The 12182-nt window shown below is 38.4% G+C and overlaps 1 protein-coding gene across 7 annotated transcripts in view; it reads left to right on the forward strand.

Moving 5' to 3' along the window:
* Positions 1–12182, forward strand: part of RAD18 (RAD18 E3 ubiquitin protein ligase) — a 110784-nt gene that overhangs the window by 83474 nt on the left and 15128 nt on the right. For 4 of the 7 annotated variants that reach the window (XR_009492264.1, XM_005222442.5, XM_010817451.4 and 1 more), the window contains one exon: positions 9588–9650. The exons of 2 other annotated variants lie outside the window; for them this stretch is intronic. Coding sequence is in view for 4 of the 5 variants with exons in the window: in XM_005222442.5 (XP_005222499.1) it covers positions 9588–9650 (63 nt within the window). In the remaining variant the exon portion in view is untranslated. One more of the 7 variants, XM_005222445.5, reaches the window with a different exon arrangement.

Below are 12182 nucleotides of genomic sequence, written 5' to 3' on the forward strand. Positions count from 1 at the left end.
TCAGGCTCACGTCCATTGAGTCAGTGATGCTATCCAGCCATCTCATCCTCTGTCGTTCCCTTCTCCTCCTGCCCCCAATCCCTCCCAGCATCAGGGTCTTTTCCAATAAAATCAACTTAGTAGATGCTAAAAAAGAAAGAAAAATTCTGCTGGAATTTTGGTTGAGGTTAAATTCAATCTATAAATTGTGGGGATCAACTTGATTTATCAGTATTGATCTGATACAATGTGGTCTGGTTTCTATGGTTTAAAAGAATGACTCTAGATGCTGTGAAGAGTGGATGGGGATTAGAGGTGAAACAAGTGGCAGCAGGGAGACCAGTTAGGCTTTTTCCAGTCCATTCCAAGGTTCATGGTAGAGTGGATTGGGACAATCATAGTCAAATTAGAAATAGGTGGGATTGGGCCTATATTTTGGAGATTGGATAGACAGAATGTGTAGGTGGTTTAAGACAGGAAAAGCTCAGCCTTGAGAATGAATCCTACATGTTGGCTTTGGCAGCTGGGTGGATGGTGGTCCTTACTAAGTAAAATGGGAAATTTGAGAAAAGGTAGGAGAAAGTTTGTCTAGAGGTTGGGGTGGAGGGAGTGTTGGTAATCAGGGGTTTTGTTTTGGGCTTGTGAGATAACCAAGTAGAGATAAACAAGGAGGTGGAGTAAGGGAAAAAAATCAGGGTTCAAGATACACATAAAGGCAGGGTATTGGCTGAGAGCCAACAGTGCAGGTGTGCAGAAAAAGAAAAAGGAACTGCAGACTGAACCCTCTCTCACTCTGACTTAGAGAGTAGAAGCGTTTAGAAAAGACTGAGCAAGAGAGATTCAGGGAGAAAAAGACTAGTGGGGGATGAAAAGAGCTAGGACATGGTGATGCCATGGAAGCTGACAGAAGGAAGCAGATGAGAAGCCAAATAAGACAAAACTGGAGCAGGGACTGTGGGCTTGGGCAGCATGAAGGTCTTGGCAGTGGTCTCGAGTGAAGGGTTCCCTGGAAGCCTGACTCGTGTACATTGAGGGGAATCTTAGGGATGACTACTGCCAGCTCTCAGGAACTTTGCTGTGCAGGGTGGTGGAGATTAGGCCTGGATGTGGAGGAACCACAGAGGACTCAATGGGAATGTGTGGCTGAGAAGGGGACAGTGATGAGGAGTGGGAGCCAGTTGCCTGAGTAAAGTCCTGAGAGGGCATGAGGTGGGAGCAAGTGGAAGGGTCGGCCTTTGTTAGGAGCAGGGTTGATTCACCCATAGAAACAGCGAGGAAAACAGGATAGGTTCAGATGCAGATACAGCAAGTTCCAGCCAGATTGCTTTTATCTGTCCCCCTTCCCTTTTTAAAATTTTTGGCTGCACTGCATGGCTTCTATCTCAGTTCATCAGCAAAGTGTTGAACCCCAGCTTTGGCAGTGAAAGCCCAGAGTCCTAACCACTATGCCACCAGGGAACTCCCCTGCTTTCATCTTCTTAATATGGTTGAGGCAGTTCCACCAGCTGGGAGTGGGGGTGGGTTGGCAGGTAGGCAGTTTGAGGTGTGAGTCTTTGAGAGTGGGAAACAGAACATTTTGATCCTAAGTTCTGTAGCATCACCTGATAGTGAGGATTGCCCATAGAGTAGATGCTTGCTCTGGAATTCTTATTCATCAGCTAAGAAAAACTTCAAACATATAATTTTCAAAGACTAACTTAGAAATGTTTTTGACAATGAAAGAAGCCATGCTAATGTATTATCTTCTCATGTATAGAGGTTTAGTAGAAACTTTTAAAAAACATACAAGATTTTTATATTCTTTTTGAGCATCTAGAGACTGAGAAAGAAAGGACCACAAACTCAAAAAAGAAAAATGGGCAGAAGTCTTGAACAGACAGTTTGCCCAAAGAGTAATACAAATTATATCCATTTCTTACATGTTAGGTTGGCAAACATCTTTTTTTTTTTAATTTTTAAAATTTATTTTTAATTGAAGGAGAATTAGTTTACAAAATTGTATTTCTGCTATACATTGACATGAATCAGCCATAGGTATACATATGTCCCCTCCCTCTGGCTCCTCCCTCCCACCTCCCACTCCTCTCCACCACTCTAGGTTGTTGCAGAGCCCTGGTTTGAGTTCCGTGAGTCATACAGCAAATTCCCATTGGCTATCTATTTTACATATGGTAGTGTATATGTTTCCGTGCTACTTTCTCCGTTCGTCCCACCCTCTCCTTCCTCCCGCCGCTTGTGTCCATTTAAGTCTATTCTCCATGTCTGTGTCTCCATTGCTGCCCTGCAAATAGGTTCATCAGTACCATCTTTCTAGATTCCATATATGTGTGTGTGTGTGTGTGTGTGTGTGTGTGTGTGTGTGTGTGTGTATATGTGTATATATATATATATGTATATGTACCACAGCTTCTTTATCCATTCATCTGTTGATGGTCATCTAAGTTGTTTCCATGTCCTAGCTATTGTAAATAGTGCTGCAGTGAACATTGGGGTACATGTGTCTTTTTCAATTTTGGTTTCCTCAAAGTGTATGCCTAGTAGTGGGATTGTTGGGTCATATAGTAGTTTTATTCCTAGTTTTTTAAGGAATCTCCATACTGTCTTCCATAGTAGCTGTTACCAGTTTACATTTCCACCAACAGTACAAGAAGGTTCCCTTTTCTCCACACCCTTTCCAGCATTTGTTGTTTTTGGATTCTTTGATGATGGCCATTCTGACCAGTGTGAGGTGATATCTCATTGTAGGTTGATTTGCATTTCTCTGATAATGAATGATGTTGAACATCTTTTCTAGTGTTTAATAGCCATCTGTATGTCTTCTTTCAAGAAATATGTTTATATCCTTTGCCTACTTTTTGATTGAGTTGTTTGTTTTTCTGGGATTGTGTTTTAAGGTTGGCAGACAACTTAACATTTGCTGATAATAGACTCTGCAGTAAGGCTTTGGGGAAACACAAATTCTCACTTATTACTGGTTGAAATGCTGCATAATACAGTCCCTAAGAAGAGGAATCTGGTGAGATCAACCAAAGGTCCTGTTGTTTGGCCTTCTACGCAGTATTCTCATGAATTTGTGCTATGGGTACACTTGCAGCATACAAATGACTACATGCAGGGTTATTCATTAAGTCATTGTTTATTATAACAGAAGGCTGGAAACCCCTTTGAGTATTCATCATTGGGGACTGATTGATTTAACTCCAGTACATCCACACAATGAGATCCTATGTGATAGTTCTAAAAGGAAAATCTCTGCATGCTGACGTGGAGAGATTTCCAGGGTATGTTTGTAAGTGAAAAGAGCAGAACTCAGAATGGCATAGATAGCATTTTGTTTCTTTTCTAAAAGGAGAGGAACTGGATATACTTATGTTTGTTTGGTTTTGCATAAAGAAACATCAGAAGAAAAAAAAAAACAAACTATTAAGTGATTATTTGTTGAAAATAGAGGGGAACAAATTGGCAGGAGACAGAGGAGGAAGTGAGACCTCTCAGTGTACATATTCTTATGTCATTTTGATTTTGGAACATGCAAAGATTATTAATCTATTCTAGCAAAAAAAAAAGAGTAAGTACTTTACAATAAAGTTTTGGAAATCATCATCATCTTTATCAGTGTCATTATTATAAACTGGTTAATGAAGTTTGGTGATGCAGGCAGTAAGGTAAGACAAATATGGTAATGGGATTTTGTAATTTAGGAGGCCTTGGGATTATTAGGAAAACTGTTGAATAGGTTCTGTTCAAATTAAGAGAAAACAGTATCTAAGGAAAACATTATCAAAGTAACTGATCCTAAGAAGTATCTTACTATAATTCAGTGATAGCTTTGCTATTAAAACATTTTTTTAATTTCTTTGAAAGGTTAACACGTTTCATTTTTAACTGTAATAATGTGTTGTAGAATGAATTTAATGTTGCCACAAAGTACACATTTTTGTTGCTGCATAATATACTTTTCCACTAATATGCATTACTGTTTTGTATTTTATTACAGCCTTCCCCCTGAAGCTCCCCACCCCCACCGCCTACCCTGGGAACATTTCTGAACTTCAGAATACCCCTGAAAGTTAAATGGTTCATCTTGTTCCAGGTGGTGAATTTTGATTGTTGAAAGTTTCTAGGGAAAATGTAGGAACCTGGAATCATTTTCCCCTACCTTTTGCATTTTCAAAAGAACTTAAACTGAATGGTACATGAGATCTACAGTCCTTCGGGCATTGTTCTAGGGCAGTGTTATCTTCTCCTCAGATACTATGACAGCAAGTCCTTGAAATTTACATGTGTCCATCAGATCCCTGTACCTAGCTGTGCATCTTCTTTGTTCATCAGCTCAGTCATGGCTTTGTTCCTTTAGCAGGATGCCTGGCACATAGTAGATTATTGAATCATTGTCCCTGGGGTTCAGTTTCCTTGTTGATAAAATGGAATGATAGTGTTGGTGCCCTGCCATTCTCCCTGGGTGATTCTGAAAAGCAAATGAGGTGATTAAAGATTGCAAAGTCTTTGTAAATTGAACGTAAATTTAGTTATGGTTTGGTTTCATCTCTTATTAAGGATTCTCCATGTATTTCATGATAAATAAATTCTTTTTGGTATTCTCTTTTTCTTGTATCTGAATTTGAAGCTGTCTTCATTTTATCTTTTTCTAGATCTAGTGGAGAGCATGAAAACATCCCTCTTTTCTCTTTAATTTATCTGAACCTTTGTCCACCTGTCAGTTGGAGAGAAATCTATGGTTCTAATATGAATTAAAGCTAATTATATAATCTAGTCATCACAATGATTTGTAGAAGTAGTAATAGTTGCTAACAAAATGGTAGTTTTTGGTTTTGTCACTGAGTGATTTTTTTTCAACCTAGAATGTTTACTATTCTAATATTGTCAGCCAACTGCTAAAATATTCAGCACATAAGCCGTTGCTTACCCTACAGAACAGATTATTTGAAAAGGGGGTCTGAGAAAGGATTCATAGAGCTGGTAGTATTTATTTAAGTTCTCTTGTCTGGTGGGCTTTTATGCTGTTCGTTGGTCCTCCAGTGATTGGCCCTTAAAGAGGTTTTTGTTTTTGTTTTAGTTGAATGTACTCAACCATTGCCAAATTAATGCCACAATTATAAGCAGAGACTAGGAGCGGGAGGCGGGAATTGAGGGAGAGCAACTATTAGATAATAGAAAAATTCCACTTGTAATTAATCTTTAATCCACAGGACTTTTATAGCAGATGTTTGCATTTTATCTACCCCACAGTACCTTGTGTACCTGCCATGGTGGATAAACATCAACTTTTGATGAATTTGCACCCTGATGTCATAGAAACAGTAAAAATCAAAGATTAAAAAAAAACAAAACAAAGATTAAAACAGCACATGGTTATCTGGTCTCCTAGGGCAAATTGAAGCATGGTGCTGAGGCAGTTATTTACGTAATTCAGACCCACATCTGGTTTATGAAAATGGATGCAGTATTTATTGAACACTTACTATGTGCCAAGCTGTATACTGAACATTCTATGTATTAATCTTTATAATATTTTAATCTTTATAGTATTCCTGTGATTGATTAATCTTTATAGTACTGATTAATCTTTATAATATTCCTGTGAACTATATATGGGCTTCCCTGGTGGCTCAGTTGGTAAAGAATCTGCCTGCAATGAAGGAGACCTGAGTTCAGTCCCTGGGTTAGGAAGATCCCCTGAAGAAGGGAATGGAAATCAACTCCAGTATTCTTGCCTGGAGAATTCCTTGGACAGAGGAGCCTGGTGGGCTGTATTTCAAGGGGTCGCAAAGAGTTGAAACTATATATTTTTTGATCCTGACTTTAGAGACCAGGATAATGAGGAAAGATTAAGTAACTTGCCCAGGATTACAAGCTAAGTGACAGAAATAGGACTGAAACCTTAACTTTGTCTAATACGTAAATCTGTGACTTTTTTTATTCTGTGTAGTATGACCAGTCATACTTTTGCCAGAGGTATTTGGTATGTCACTTTTCAGCTTTGGTGTAAAATCTTCACTGGTAGAATGAGATAAGATGCTGCAAGAAAAATAAGCAAAGAAATTATTTCCTTCACCTGGTAAGATGTTATGCCACTACTTTTGATCAGAGAATGACAAGAATAAATTATAGGAAGACCAACTAGGACAAAGATCAACCACCAGCCAGCAAACAAAAAATAGCTAAGCTTACACTTTAGAAAGTTTGAGCTGAAAATGAAGTCTAAAGAAAAATTATGAAAAATTAAGTGTGGGTGTTTCAAATAGATCTACTAGGCTCTTCCCAAATAGGGGGTGGGAGTCCATAGAATTCAGGATTCATATTTTTTGCCTGTGAATCTTTGTCTATGTATTAGTTTGTATAATCATATCCACTCTAGCCTTGTCTGGATGGTGACATCAGAGAGTGTGATTTGAATACCCTTCCACAGTGAGCTGTAACTTTCAAGTTCCAGACTCCACATTCATCTGGCTTCTTAAATCATGATCTATTGGACTGTTTAAAATTCAAATTGTAGGGAATCTGAAGTTTACTCTGAAAAAATTTCTTGTCTAAGAATTAAGAACTACAGCTTTGTAGGCTTGTGCATGCCCTGACTCTTGGTATACCAGAGTGAGTAGTTATTTTCTCTTATGGAGGGTTGTTTAGATATCTTGAAAGTACGTGAAAGGAATTTTTGATCTTCAAGCCATATTAAAATGACTAAGATTTCAAAGGTACTAATTACTACTCTCCACAAGGAGGAGATCTGGAAGTGGTCATTTTAGTAACACTGCCTGTTTTACCCAGTAGTCTCTTTGTAAAATCCTGTTTGTGAAACTTTGTGTTTAATTTCAGGAATGTGGCTTTTGAGTAGAACATAATAACTACATTACCTTAAGGGGCTTCCCAGGTGGCACAGTGGTAAAGAATCCACCTGCCAATGCTAGGAAATATGGGTTCAATACCTGGGTCAGGAACATTGCCTGGAGTAGGAAATGGCAACCCATTACAGTATTCTTGCCTGAAAAATTCCATGGACAGAAGAGCCTGGTGGGCTGTAGTACATGGGGTTGCAAAGAGTTGGACAGGAGTGAATGACTGAGTGAGTGAATGAGGAGTGAATGACTGAACTGAACTGAATGAGCATGCATGCACATTTTCTTCAAAAGGAATGGACATTTCTGTCTGGTATTGTATTAGTCAGCATCAACTCACAGTTTCTTAGTAGTGGTGACTTGACTTGAAGCAGCAGATACAGCAAAATATGCTGAAACTTCATTTTACGTAAAAGTCAGACCTCCCAAATTTTGTATCATTCAGTTTAGTGATTTGGCTATTATCAGGTTAGTGACAAGCTGGAATAGAAGGAAAGGTATGAGAATTGAGGGATTCAAGGAGCCGTGCATGACGTTGGTCGGTAGTCATAAAGTAGGAGAGGAAAAAGAGATTGTAGAGCACTTCTGAGATGTGTGTTTTGTATGCCTCCTCCACCATCTGTTCTCACTGAGGTAGTGTAGCAAAAACCTATTAGGTTTGTGTCATTAATACACTGCAGATATTTTCCTTCAACAAATCAGTTATGCTGGTAATTTGAAAGCCCAGAAGTAAATTGATCACAAACTAGTATGTTATTTGACTGGCTTGGCCATCCTGCTTACTTAGCTGGAATAGTGGGGATGCTTTGTAATCTTCCTGTTAAAAAAAAATTGTATGTGTGTATTGGGAAGAGGATGTCAGCAAGTAGCCGACTTTACTGTTTTTCTAGTGATGTGACACCTACAAGGACCCACAGCTGTATGACCACCCCTTTCCCCCATTTCCTCGGGCTCGTGAGTTCTCAGTAGGAGCAATTTTGCCACCTAGTGGGTGGGAATTGGTTGGGGGATAGTGCTCGGTGACAAATGACAGTCAGGGGCGCCCTGTGTGTAGCTCCTTGAGTGTCTTCTGAATTGGGGAAACCCCTTGAGTAAAATATTTGGTACAGAGCTGTGTTTATTGACTGTTGCCCTTTTTTTTTTTCGTTCAGGAGTCATAGGCAAACACTGCTTCAAAGCAGTTTGTCAGAAGTGGTTGAGACTGATTCATTGGCACTTTAAATCTTCATAAGTTTAAACTTTTTGTTATCTGTGAGAATATCACTAGAAATAAGACTGGCACTGTTGTGTTCCACACCTGTTGTGTCTTACCTGAGAGAGAGTTATTCCTTTGTTTGAACCTTCTCTACCCTGAGGATTGTGATGACTATTTCTAATTTGTCTCATACAATTCCCATGACATTCTGTGTCTTGGATGTCTAAAGAAATGCTTTTTTTATATTCATGTACATCTTATATATATTTGGTAGGCTTAAAGCCTCAAAGCATTTTTCTTTTAAAGAAATAATACATGCCCTCTCTACTCGATTGATTCGGCCTCTCTGCACAGATCAAAGATTACACAGCACTTTAGGTTGCGTTATAACAAATTACAGTATAAGTACAGTTCAAATTAATTATACTTTATTTGATTACTTAAGTATAGTTCAAATTAATTACATTGTACTTTATTTGGTTACAAAGGGACTAACAGCCACTAAGGAACTTAATATCTCTTCTGAATTTCATCATTAAAATACAATTTTTAAAACATACTTTGATCTTTGGTTACCATAAATTGAAATTGAAAAGGATCATGATTATATTCCATTTGAATTCAGGTTTTTTATTAAGGGATTTATTTAAGCTTTAGTGATTATTTTCATTATTATTACTAATTAAGTTTTTTTTAACACAGCTTCATTGATTTGATGTATAATAAACTGCAAATATTTACTTATTTTATTTGTTTGTTAACTTTTTATTTTTTATTGGGATATAGCCTATTAACAAGCAATGTTGTGATAGTTTCAGGTAAATGGCAAGGGACTCAACCATACAAATATGTGTACCCCAAACTTCTCTTTCATCCAGACTGCCTCATAACATTGAACAGAGTTCCATGTGCTGTACAGTAGGTCCTTGCTGGTTATCCATTTTAAATATAGCAGTGTGTACATGTCCATCCCAAACTCCATAATTATCCCTTTCCCCCATCCTTCTCCCCAGCAACCATAAGCTCCTTTCTGAAGTCTCTAAATATGTTTCTGTTTTGTAAGTAAGTTCATTTATATCATTCCCTTTTAGATTCCACATATAAGGGACGTCATACGGTGTTTCCTCTCTGTCTGACTTATTTTTCTCAGTATGACACTCTCTAGATCCATCCATGTTGCTACAGATGGCATGGTTTCATTCTTTTTAGTAGCTAAGTAATATTCCATTGTATATATGTACCACATCTTCTTTATACATTCTTCTGTCAATAGACATTTTAAACTGCAAATATTTAAAGCACACAATTTGATGAGTTTGTCACATATGTACTGTGATGTCATCTACTCAAGGAAGATGATGATGACCTGTCCATCATTTTCAAAGTTTTCTCGTGCCGTTTTGTAGTCCCTCCTTGCCCATCCCCGCAGAAACCACTGGTCTGCTGATTTGCTTTCTGTCGCCTTAGATTAGGTTGCATTTTTTAGAATTTTATATAAATGGAAGCACAGTCTTTTTGTTTTTTATCAGGCAGTATTGACTTACATATCCTTTTAGTTCCAGTTCAGACATCATAAGAGATCTTCTAGAAGAAGAAGAAGCCTGGGAAGCATCACATAAGTGAGTTCTTGTCATCACTAAATAGTCATGTACTTTAACCTGATAAATTATGGTTCTATACAATTGATTTGCAAACCAAAGAATATTTGTGCTTACTGACTTAAGAAAGTAATAATTCATGCATCTCAAGATAAAGATTTCTGGTTCACTACTTGTTTCTGTATATTTCTGCTTCTAGCTTAATAACTCTGGTTACTTGTCAGAAGTTTTTCTTCTAAAGATAAATTGTTCCAGTGGGCAACTTATAGTCGGGATTTAACAGTCAGGCCTTAAGCACTGGCTTAGTGTCTTTAGAAAACTTCTAATCCTTCCCTAAATGTTACTAGTCATAAGACTGTAGTTTATCCAGGCAGATTTGTTTCACTGCAGTTTCAGGAAGATCACACACCTCAAGTGGGCCCTCACAACTGCCTAGCACTTTTACTGTTTCTGTGATTATTTCTTTGTCTTGTTCTTCACAGAGATTATTTGTACCCTTCTCAATTCTCAGTGGCTCAAGCCTAGCTGAAGACCTTGTCTTTTCTTTTGTAGAGAAAATAGAAGCTGTTGTGTGGGAATCCTCACCCTTCCAACATCGAATGTATAAATCTGCCTGGTTTTGTACATATTTTATTCCTCCTTTTATAGTTCCTTCCTTTTATAATAAAGGGTTTTCCCTGTATTATAGAGTCCAGTTTTTCCTACCTCATTCCTGCCCTCTTATCAGGAAAATTACCTCTTCTCTCTGTTCTTGTTGAAATACTTCTGCTTCTCCTCTCTCTCTCTCTCGCACTGTTTTTTGTTTTTTTTTTTTTTTATTTTTTAATTTAATATATTTTTGGCTGCACTGGGTCTTTGTTGCTGTGTGCGAGCTTTCTCTAGTTGCAGCAAGCAGGGGCTCCTCTTCATTGCAGTGCTTGGGCTTCTCATTGTGGTGGCTTCTCTTGTTGCAGAGCACAGTCACTAGGCACACAGGCTTCATTCCTCCACACCATATGGGAATCTTCTCAGACCAGGAATCGAACCTGTATCCCCTGCATTGGCAGGCAGATTTTTTTCTTTTCTTTTCTTTTTTTTTTTAACATTCTAAAAGAACTGATATTTTATTACAGAACCTAATTGAAACTATTGTTGGTATTTCAATATATTCCTGAAGAAATGTTGGAATTGGAATAGCATTTATAATTCACTTTATGGCTGTGAAAAGGCAGTCATCTTCCACTTAAAACTGTAACCAACGATGAAATATATTTCAAGAATATAAACATTTGGTCTAACAATCTTTTAATATTGGTTAAAAACAGACTTTTGCTGATGGAAATAACTTTAATCCAATGTGCAAAAGAAGTACAGTTTGTACTTAAGATACGTAAGACCAATGCTTCTGTACTGTTTACACACCTAAAAGATCTTAAACGTATTGATTTCAGGAAGAACACTGCTACTATGGATAATTACGTGCTACTGAGAGACCAAAAGCTTGATGACACTCTTTAAATTACACAAATGTATCTGAAGAGGCACACCTATTCTTGTCCTAATCTTGATCTACACAAAAATCCAATTTCAAAATCATTTGGGAATTATTTTATTCTAGGAAATCTTGAAATTGTTGCAAGTTTACAAACCTTGTCTCTGAGAGCCAGATTCCTACATTTCCTTTTCTAACCCTGTCACCACTGGTCCAGCCCACAAATCCCATTGGCTATAGAGTAGCAACAGCCAAAATAAGAGGAGTGAAAAAACTCAGCCTTCAGGCCGTCAACACGGCAGGTGGATTCTTATCCACTGCTCCAGCAGGGAAGTCCTCTCATTGGGTTTTCAGCAAGCCTGAATCGTTCCCAACTTGAAACCAACCAACTAAACACTTAGCCTCCCCTCTCACTTAGTTTCCTCCTGCAACTGCTCTTGTGTCTCTCCTGCCTTTCTCAGTAGGCAGCCTCTGCTTGCACTTTGCATTCCTCATCTCTCGCTTACTCGTCAGCATCCTCAGCCAGGCCTAACAGTTCTTCTGAAATAGCCTTTACTGAAGTCATTGAAGACCATGTTATACTGTGCTGTGCTTAGTCACCTGGTTGTGTCCTACTCTTTAAGACCCCATGGACTGTAGCCTGCCTGGCTCCTCTGTCTCTGGGATTCTCCAGGCAAGAATACTAGAGTGGGTTCCCATACCTTCCTCCAGGGGATCTTTCCAGCCCAGGGATCAAACCCAGGTGGCCAAGTCCAAAGAACAACTTGTTAGGCCACATCTCCTTTGACTTCTCAGCGGAATCTGACGCTCTTGATGTCTTCATGTTTCTGAAAGCCTCTCTGGGGCTGAAAGAGGTAAATCTCTACCCTAAGGTCAGTTAATAATAAGTGATAAGTGGTAGAACTGAGATTTCAATCTAGTATGTCAAAATTCAGCTCTTTTGACCATTAAGCTAAATTGTCTGTCCCAAGAATGAGGCTTACTGTGCTGACATTTTGTAGTATTATAGCTGAATCACTGGGAGAATGGAAAAGGTATTTGGTGGCTCAGACACTAGTGTCTTATGAGTGTTTGAGATTGTG

Source organism: Bos taurus, chromosome 22 (genome assembly GCF_002263795.3).
Source record: "Bos taurus isolate L1 Dominette 01449 registration number 42190680 breed Hereford chromosome 22, ARS-UCD2.0, whole genome shotgun sequence".
NCBI classification, from domain to species: domain Eukaryota; kingdom Metazoa; phylum Chordata; class Mammalia; order Artiodactyla; family Bovidae; genus Bos; species Bos taurus.